Below are 10,583 nucleotides of genomic sequence, written 5' to 3'. Positions count from 1 at the left end.
TCTGAGCAAGCACCAAGCATGCTGCCACGGGAATGTGAAATTCACAGAGAAATCCCCGGATTCCCCTGCTGATATGACCGCTACAGCAATGGGCAAACCTCCACTCACTCCATTCCTGCTAAATAGGTGAAAATAGATTTAAGAGCGACAGGACTTAGTGCAGCTGAGTCTTTGATTTTATTTATTTTCTGCTGTGTTTTACTTACATCTATTTGAAAGCGTGAGTGTTAACACAACAAATTATTTTAATTTATTTTATTTTATATGCTGGAATATGCAGAAAATAGGTTTAAATGTTAAACAAATTTCTTCAAGTCAAAGGCTGTGGCATATAATTTAATTTTTGCTTGATGGATAAAGTTAACCCTTGTGTGGTGTTCATATTTTTGCTACTCAGCCAGTGTTCATGGGTCTGGTGGACCCGCTAGAGTTTTGGCTTTCCAAATTAACACTATCAAACAATTTTATGTTAAATTACTAAACAGATGTTTACTTCATCCCAATTACAAGACATATGAACAGCAAACATAGTTAATTTTTTTCCTTTACCTTTGTTAGATCACATTTAAGAATTAAAACATTAAAAATAATAAAATAATAATAGAGACTTTTACAGTCAGGTTCATAAATATTGGGACATTGACACAATTCTAACATTTTTGGCTCTATACACCACCACAATGGATTCCAAATGAAACGAACAAGATGTGCTTTAACTGCAGAAAGCTTTTATTTGAGGGTATTTACATCCAAATCAGGTGAACGGTGTAGGAATTACAACAGTTGTCAAATGTGCCTCCCACTTCTTATTTATGGACCTGGCTGATTACATTTTATATGATGCATTATGCAGGAAAAAATAGAATTGGGCTGAAAGGTCTATTGTTTTATTACCTATTCAGTAACTAAGTAACTAATGACTTTTAAAAATAATTAATCAGTAAAGTAAAGGGATTACTTTTTTGGAGAACTAATCAGTAATTAGTTACCAATTACTTTTTTCAAGTAACTTGACAACACTGGTTACAAGCCTCAAAGAAGTCAACATATTGTAATTATGGCAGGTCAAAAAATCCCAGCTAATAAGAATCTGCCTATCCTATTGGGAAGTCTTGTCTCTCACTCGGAAAACAAAAGATTTGAAAATACAAAGTGTCTCACCTTGTGTTCTTCATTGTAGAAGCGTGGCTTCTTAGTAATGTTGTTTTCAACTTTTTTACCACCACTAAAGAGTAAAAACCAAGAAGAATGCATAACAGAAAAATACTTAACTGGTGGAAAATGCAGCTTGGTTTATTAATAGATACTTACTTCGCCAAAGAATGATAATCAACAGTGGTGTTGTGTTCTGGGTAACAAAGGGGAAAAGAATCAGTACTGATAATCTGTTATGACAAGTAGTTTATAAAGATTTGTTTTCTTGCAATTGTGCCTAACAACAAACCCTAACCCTAATTGTAACAGTGTGTTCTCATGTGATATGCAATAATGCAGCATTGTCTTGTAATGCCTGTGTTCATCCCACAAGTACAAAACTACTTGCAGGTAACATCAGACCTAAGCTGGACTTAGCACCATAACCACAGTGGAAAAAAGCCCAGCAAAGGCTCTATTTCATTAGCCTGCTCAGGAAAGCCAGCCTGAACCATTGCCCTCTCACACAGGACTACAGAGGACTGATCGAGAGCATCCTCATTGCAGGGATCACTGTTTGGTATAGCAACATCACGCGACCAGAACGGAAGGCTCTGCAAAGAGTCATAAAGACTGAGGAGAGCATCAAAGGGACAAAACGTCCATCCATGATCTCTATGTACACACGGTGCTACTGGAAAAGAGCAGAGGGAATTATAAGGGTCTCGTTCCATACAGCTCGTTTCTGCTCAGACACAAGAACTGCACAGACAACCTAAGACACAGCAGAGCAGACAGCATTATCACTCATATAAACCACTGAACAATGTGCAATAATAACCCCACACTACACTAAAAAAGTAAATTGTGTGGTTGTTACATATACAAAAGCCTAACTTGTAATTTGCACAAAAAATTTCATGTTTCTCCGGTGAACATAATTAAATCATGTAGGATCTGTATGAAATTCAACAACTTAATTTGTTCTTCTATTTAGTAAGAGTGGTTAGTTGCCAGAACTCTTGAAATTCACAAGATCACACGAGATTTCAAACCACATAAAAATCACTGGGGTTATAAGAGGCAGACAACTATACACACACCTATTGCTATTGCTATTTATTGTGGTTTAACCTGTCAAGGACAATCGTAGCTTTCCACCTTTTGTTAGGCCTGAATTGACAGCTTGGTTGCGTGGTGGTTCCAACTGTTTCCTCACAGCAAGAAAGTCCTGGGTTTAAATCCAAGAAGTTGTTGTAAATCTATTAAATTTTTATGTTTTATGTTAACATGAAGACAACATGTAGTATTTAAGTGACCAAGTAATATTGGGGTAAAAGTTATTGAATAGTGTTGGGATAAAGTGACAAAATTGTGAATGATTAAAATTTTCCAAGAGCTTAACTTACTTCATCTAAATATGTTTAAATCACATTTTATCAACACAAAATGCACAGTCTTAATGAATATGAATAAGTTGTGTTGATTCAACTCAGCGTGCAACATCTGCAATATAATTGTGTATATACCACCACCCCTCATGTAAAGGGTGTATAATTTATAATTTGTATTAGTATTGATTTGATATACCTTTATACCTTTATTAGTCCCACAAGGGGAAATTTCATAAGGCTGCTGACCTATTGCACGCAATGGCGGCGCCATCTTACCCTCCGACCATACATACATTACACAAAAAATTACATGGGGAAGACAGGCCCAGACTGAGCTCCAACAGGGAGATCAGTTTGAGAACAGAAAAAAAACACCTCTGCACATAGCACATGAAAAAACTCTTAATACACCAAAGAAACACATGACAAGCAACAGGGGTGGGTAAAGGGTGAGAGACAGCCGAATTAGACAGTACATCCGGGCCTGCAGCCTGTGCGCTGGTCTCCTTGATCCACCGTCAGCATCGGAAGGGAATAAGCGTCGAAGGCGTTTGGAGGGGGGATGAGTGTATGTCTGCATGTGTATATATGTCTGTGTGCGTGTGTGTGTGTATGTGTCCAGAGTTCAGCTGAGACAGTGTCCTTCGCCCTGCCAGGCTAAGTAAACAGTCTTCCAGCCAACCCAGGTGGCCTTGCATAGAATGGGAAGAACAGTCTAAACACAGTCGTTATCAGGGTGTTGTTGTTCAGCTCCAGCCTTGAGACCGCAGCTGGCGCCAAAGGGGTATCCGCATGAAGTGATGGTGGTTTTTACTTTAGTGCGAACAACTCATATGAATTTCAAAGCTGTTCTAACAGTCCAACACTGGTCTGTCAATCTCCCGTTGGAGAGCCGTGAGCTTCCCATGATGTTATCAAACTTGCGCTCTGTGATGTTGTCATTCTTGTGCTCAAAGAGCCGATTCTGAGAACTCACGACCACAGTGAGCCTCCCCAAGATGTCATCCAATTTGCGCTCAGAGATGTTATTCCGAGCGAGCCCTTCCAAGATGTAATCCAGTCTGCACTCAGAGATCTTATTCTGAGTATTCACGGCAGCCGTAAGCCTTTCCAAGATCTTATCCGTGCTGCACTCAATGAGCCCATTTTGAGAAACTCACGCCTCTTCCCATCGTTTCAATCCCAGCGGGCAGCCTTGTGGGGGTTTGAACAGCCGGTTCCGCTTTCTTAATTCTTCGATAAGTCAGGGCCAAGCCAGCTCCGATCAGCCAGAACCCTGTTACCATGGTTCCGAATAGGTAGATATCTTCAGCACTCAGGCTCACCCAAGCCCAAACTTCTCGTTGAGAAAGGGGTGTCAATTGCATTCAGAGACCAGTTGATCAAATCCATAATTCCCTTTAGGTTTTAGAGAACAGACTGTGAGAGAGTGTTCCAGGGAAAAGTAATACAAAAAACACGAGACTAGACAAGGACATAAGAGGCTAAGCAGGGAAGCTAAGGGAGAGGAGGAGGAGAGGAGAAAAGTGCGACCGCCTTCGTCAAGAGCAAGAGCAGAACATTGTATTGTCTTGTTTATTTTTGTCTGTTTTTTTCTAACATGCTTACTATGACTGAGAGCTCTGCACAAGAATTCCAATGTGATTAGACTGCTGGTTTATGAACAAATGGCAAATAAAGAACCGTGAACCTATTTTTAGTTTAGGCACTGAACACAACCTGGTTAGGAAAAAATTGTGGTTCTAATTAAAGCACACATGAGAAACAATAACCTTGGTTATTCACAAATGACACGTTGAGTAGGGCCCTGTGTTGTTTTTACGTTTGTTTTGGTGTGTGTGTGGGGTGTGTGTGTGTGTGTGTGTGTGTTTGTACAGTGTGTGTGTGTGTGTGGTGTGTGTGTGGGTGGGGGGTGATGTGGGGGGGTTTGTTCATAACCATATTAAAAACTCACGTTTTGCTGAAGTTGTCTCCTTGTGTCCTGCGTTTGGGTCCTCACCCTTGCACTCTGCACCCACTGACAGCACCTTAACAAACCATTTGTAACGACCCATCATAAAGGGAAGCTGCAAGATTGAAGAGATTTAATGAACAGCTGCAACAGAAACTGGGTGGTGCCCAGGATATTTAGCAAAGTCCAATATACATTTGAATATGTCTACCTAGTGCATTTGACTCTGTCTGGGCACAGAAGGAAATTTACACTAATCTGATAGAAGTCAAGAAAACTTACTCTACCAGTGAAATACCTGCATTGCGGGCGCCAGATGTTCAACATTTGAACTTTGGAATGGGTAATGTTTTTGGATGTCATGTAGACGTCTATGATAGGTGCAGGCAATTTACATTATTAATAAATGTATTTTTTTAAACAATCATTGACTTTTTGGAAGCAAGAGAAACAACAACAAATCAGCACAGCCAGTTACAAAAAGAAAAACACAGGTACATGAGTTACAAATGTACACATCTGGACCAAATGGATTTGCAGTTTTAGATTTTTAGTCATATATTGGTCTGTAATAAACAATGATGATGAAGCACAATCGTAGAGATCTGCAACAGCACAAATCACTGTCATGAAGTTTGTTTTTCTCCCTCTGTCAGATTTCTAACACAGCACTGAAATGTCTGTCAAAATACGACAATTAATGGTGTCTGAATATTACAGTATATATTTCTGATTAACAGGTGCCAAACACTGAATGGTATACAGAAATAAAACAACAGCAATAATGGACATTTAGGCATGTGACATGGTTACTGCATAACTTTAATATCCAGATGAGTCAGGATCTGAGGGTAAATGTTTTGTGCTCTTCTGCACATTGTGCAGGTCAGGTGCAACACAGATTTCAGGTTTACACAGTGGAATGGTTTGTAATAAAGCTGCTTTTCCTCTGGATAGCTATTGGAGCTATTGGATGCAACTCTGAGATTAACTCTGTCAAAAGCTGTAGACTTCAAAATTATAATATAGGAGGAAGAGAGAAGGCATCCAAAAGTAAATTTAAAACAAATAAGTAATAAGAACATCACTAGTATGCACTACTTTTCTCAAACAAGATCAAGAATCAACAGCAGTAGAATTTACAGCATCAGAGCATCACATGACACCCCCCGCTTCCTGCTTCCTGGGAGTCAGGACTATTTTTCTCCCGCTTGTTCTGCAGCAAAACTGGCCTGCACAAGCACATCCTCCAACAACACACACCCATATTTTCTTTTCAAACTCCATTGCGGTTTATTTCACACCTCAAATATTTAGCAAACAATTAAACAAATAGAAGTAAACTGCAATAAATTACAGGTAGTAATAAAATGCACTACTAACTCTTTTACGCTACAGTGGCTTGCAAAAAGTATTCGGCCCCCTTGAACTTTTCCACATTTTGTCACATTACAGCCACAAACATGAATCAATTTTTTGGGAATTCCACGTGAAAGACCAATACAAAGTGGTGTACACGTGAGAAGTGGAACAAAAGGCTACAAAAAGATTTCCCAAGCCTTGAACATCCCACGGAGCACTGTTCAAGCGATCATTCGGAAATGGAAGGAGTATGGCACAACTGTAAAACCTACCAAGACAAGGCCGTCCACCTGAACTCGCAGGCCGAACAAGGAGAGCGCTGATCAGAAATGCGGCCAAGAGGCCCATGGTGACTCTGGACGAGCTGCAGAGATCTACAGCTCAGGTGGGGGAATCTGTCCATAGGACAACTATTAGTCGTGCACTGCACTAAGTTGGCCAATATGGAAGAGTGGCAAGAAGAAAGCCATTGTTAACAGAAAACCATAAGAAGTCCCGTTTGCAGTTTGCCACAAGCCATGTGGGGGACACAGCAAACATGTGGAAGAAGGTGCTCTGGTCAGATGAGACCAAAATGGAACTTTTTGGCCAAAATGCAAAACGCTATGTGTGGCGGAAAACTAACACTGCACATCACTCTGAACACACCATCCCCACTGTCAAATATGGTGGTGGCAGCATCATGCTCTGGGGGTGCTTCTCTTCAGCAGGGACAGGGAAGCTGGTCAGAGTTGATGGGAAGATGGATGGAGCCAAATACAGGGCAATCTTGGAAGAAAACCTCTTGGAGTCTGCAAAAGACTTGAGACTGGGGCGGAGGTTCACCTTCCAGCAGGACAACGACCCTAAACATAAAGCCAGGGCAACAATGGAATGGTTTAAAACAAAACATATCCATGTGTTAGAATGGCCCAGTCAAAGTCCAGATCTAAATCCAATCGAGAATCTGTGGCAAGATCTGAAAACTGCTGTTCACAAACGCTGTCCATCTAATCTGACTGAGCTGGAGCTGTTTTGCAAAGAAGAATGGGCAAGAATTTCAGTCTGTAGATGTGCAAAGCTGGTAGAGACAGACCCTAAAAGACTGGCAGCTGTAATTGCAGCAAAAGGTGGTTCTACAAAGTATTGACTCAGGGGGCTGAATAATTACGCACACCCCACTTTGCAGTTATTTATTTGTAAAATGTTTGGAATCATGTATGATTTTCGTTCCACTTCTCACGTGTACACCACTTTGTGTTGGTCTTTCACGTGGAATTCCAATAAAATTGATTCATGTTTGTGGCTGTAATGTGACAAAATGTGGAAAAGTTCAAGGGGGCCGAATACTTTTGCAAGCCACTGTATGTCCACACCTACATGGGTATTTTTGAAAATGCAGCTATTTCTATGCGTTTGGGCCTTGTGTCTACAAGTAAACGGCGTTTCGAATCACCGAAAACTGAGATTTTGTTTTAAACTGTTTTTGCGTTTCTGTGTGGACGAGGAATACAGAGTTCGGCACGCAACGTCAAAGGTATGTGCCTTTTTTCACGCCACGTTGTGTGCCACGTTGTGTGTGTGTGCCATGTTATTGTTTACATGAGATTAATTTCTACAATGGAAGATAGAGGAAAAAATACTGTTACTGTTAATATTACTATCTTCCATTTTTACACGCTTACATATACACACACGCAGTTACTGTCCCTCCATTTAGAAAGGCAGAGGCGTCACGGTGTAATTATTTTATGTGTAGTTGTTTTTTTCCCCCTGCGTAATAATATTCAACATTGCTAGCAATACATTTTTCAAAAAATGCTTCTCTGTGCAAAATGGGTTTAAAAACATAAACAATTGTGGGATGCTGTTTGTCCGTGATTTGAACCGGGGGAACAAATTACAGCAGGATCAGCCTGATATTATTTATATCCCACTTTAACTTTACTGTATAAAGAGCTAACATCTCCAAAATGTCAGGAGTAGTTAGTCGTCACAAGAAGTGTTTGTGAACTAAAAATCAAGAATGTGGGATACAGTTTGTCCGTGATTTGGAGAGCCCAGCGCTGCTCCCGGCGCAGGGAAAACCAATTCTGCAGGGAAGACCTACCTTCGCACTTGTGCAGGTGAAGCTAAAGAGAAGATATGCCTCACTATATTTTCTAGTCTTTGGCTTGGAAGGAAGTTGGTTTGGAAACATATTTGCCGATGCTTCAACTCCCTCTTTTGCGTTTGTGTGGGTGCCTCATCAAAAACCTGTCCATTATGCTAGCAGTATCCAAGCATTTTTTTCTTCCATACAGTGCCCCCCCTGCAATGGCTGTGCGCCCCCTGTAGGGGGCGGGCCCCACACTTTGGGAACCTCTGAGTTAACTTAACATGTATGTTTTGGACTGTAGGAGGAAGTCTAATCACCCAGAGAACTTACAAATAAAATCTTGTAGGAGACCATGGAAACCTGGTAGAACAAGCAAAGCAGGCTTGGGGAATAATTTCAGAAGGAGAACATGCTTCATGAATTTCACATCAAGTTTGACTGTGCGATTTTTAGTAAAATCTTATGGGTGGACAGTTAAGGCCTTTACACACCGATCACTTTCATACTGTTAAAAAAAAATCAAGTGATGATGAGTTGGTCATTATGTTTTTTGAATAAGAAAAGGAAGAAACTGAGAGCATGGTTTGATCCAGGAGTTGAAGTTGCATCAGGACAGTTTTTGTACATATATCAGGATGTAAGTTGGGCACTTTGAGCTCTTGTTGCCAAAACTGGGGCAACATTTAATGAGCCGAATGACCTGAAGAAGCAACTAGCTGTGTCTCCAAGATAAAATATTGTTATTTTACTATTTACATATCTTTGAATATTCAGTACCACTGCATGTTTTGAGCTACGAACAAATGTGTTGCAGTGGTCTGAATGGTCAGATCTGAAAATGACTAAACTTATCTACCTAAGCGCATTTGGTGTCCAAAAAAATATCCATTCACACAAATATTTGGTGTCCTTTGTACAGAGCCTTTTAAAGTTCAAAGTGGTTTTAACATTAGGAAGAAGTTACAAATATTTCTGAACCCCTACAGAATGTACTTAGAAAACTCAAATACACATTTCAATATATCGAGTGTTGTTTGAGAAAAGTAACTGTCACTAATCTGATTAAAGTATAGTTAAAAGGTTTTAGCGAACTCATCTTGAACAAAAAATTATATACAATGTAGAAATATGAAAGCAACTAGAATATTAAATAAAAAACTTCTTATATGAGCCCCCCCCCCGCTTCATAATATCATGATGAATGTTACTGTGTAAGTATGTGTTAATTACCTTGGCCATGGTGATGGACTTCAGTCTGCACAAAAAGGATGTCTCTGTTGCTGATGTCAAGTTCTGACTGCTATGTACATCAAACTCTCCTCCTTATATTAAGATGTATTTGTTGTTCATGCTCCTCCCATCTGCCTCCTGTCTTTCTATTTGTGTATGTGTATCTATGGGTGTGGTGCTCACTGACTCCTTACCTGTGCAAACAATTTAGTGAGATCTATTTTCAGAAACAGAATATTGCTGTCATAATTGTATATTTGTTACCTTAAAACATGCCCTCCATATCTGCACAGGAAATGGATCCAGTCACAATGACTCTTACACAGAAAAGAGGAAAAAAACAAGTCAGGCCTAATGTGCTTCAGGATAAGATCAAGATGCTTATTGAAGCTTCTGTTTAGAAAAAAACCCTCCCTTTCAAACAAAAGAATGGAATTATTTTTTGCAATGATTGTGAATGTACATGTTTGAAATAAAAATGAACTAAACTGAACTGAACTTATTTGTAGAAGTCTTTTTTTTCTGATATCTGGCTGTGGCTCAGGTAGTAGAGCAGGTCAATCACTGATGTGTGTATGCTGAATAATTTTTGGATGAGATACTTAAACCCATGTTGCTCCTGTGAGCACATTAAGTTTAGCAATGTCTTTATGTATAGACAAAGCAGGACCACCATCAGCATGTTGTTTCTACAGTACCTAACTCATTATTCTAGCGTTTAGTAGAATATTAGATATGTTTTTTGTCCACTGCTTGTCAGCAGCTTTTAGTTTTTAATCTGTATTTTTAACTAGTAATTACTGACAGCACAACATAGTCTCCAGTGTAAAATCTTACAGCATTTCAGCTAAATCTGTATTCAACAATACAAAATAATCACTGTAAAAATAATTTGTTGGTGATTGTAATTATTCTACTGCCCACCCTGGTGTCGAAAGAATGCCTCCCCAATTTTTCTTTCAGCCTATTATTTACTTCAGTTTCCTGAAGTTGTTTTAATTTCTTGTTTGTTTACATGATTAAATGCCTTTAAAAAATATTCTACAGAGTATCATTATGTTGTAGCTGATGGCACAACAAGAAAGGAAAGAGAAAACATGATGATGAGGAAGACTGAGTATAAAACAAGAAATACTTGTGGAACAATCACTCAAGGTTCGTTGTGTTGCAATCATCCTGTGTGTCCAGTTTTTCTACTGCTTTGTTTTTGTTCATGGATCAGGTGTGTCCAACATTTTTCCATTATGTTTTACCAAATGTTTGATCCCATACATGTGTTTCATGCAAGTCACTTGTATCTATGATTAGTCTCTCTCTCTCTCTCTCTCTCTCTCTCTCTCTCTCTCTCTCGATAGATAGATAGATAGATAGATAGATAGATAGATAGATAGATAGATAGATAGATAGATAGATAGATAGATAGATAGATAGATAG

General features: G+C 39.4%; 1 protein-coding gene across 1 annotated transcript in view; it reads right to left on the bottom strand.

Moving 5' to 3' along the window:
- The window catches only part of LOC102296706, a 16,213-nt gene extending 6,993 nt beyond the window's left edge, over positions 1-9,220 (bottom strand). Inside the window, exons 1-4 of the mRNA XM_042217460.1 lie at positions 9,149-9,220; positions 4,483-4,594; positions 1,312-1,348; positions 1,162-1,225 (exon numbers count right to left, since the gene is read on the bottom strand). Of these exons, the coding sequence (XP_042073394.1) occupies positions 1,162-1,225; positions 1,312-1,348; positions 4,483-4,594; positions 9,149-9,157 (222 nt within the window). The 5' untranslated portion in view covers positions 9,158-9,220. The remainder of the gene's footprint in view (positions 1-1,161; positions 1,226-1,311; positions 1,349-4,482; positions 4,595-9,148) is intronic.
- Positions 9,221-10,583: the final 1,363 nt, after the last annotated feature.

Source organism: Haplochromis burtoni, unplaced genomic scaffold, assembly GCF_018398535.1.
Source record: "Haplochromis burtoni strain Fernald_Lab_line unplaced genomic scaffold, NCSU_Asbu1 Contig_2021, whole genome shotgun sequence".
In the NCBI taxonomy this organism is placed as follows: domain Eukaryota; kingdom Metazoa; phylum Chordata; class Actinopteri; order Cichliformes; family Cichlidae; genus Haplochromis; species Haplochromis burtoni.
The sequence above is the reverse complement of the archived record's forward strand: the minus strand, read 5'-3'. Positions and strand labels throughout refer to the sequence as shown.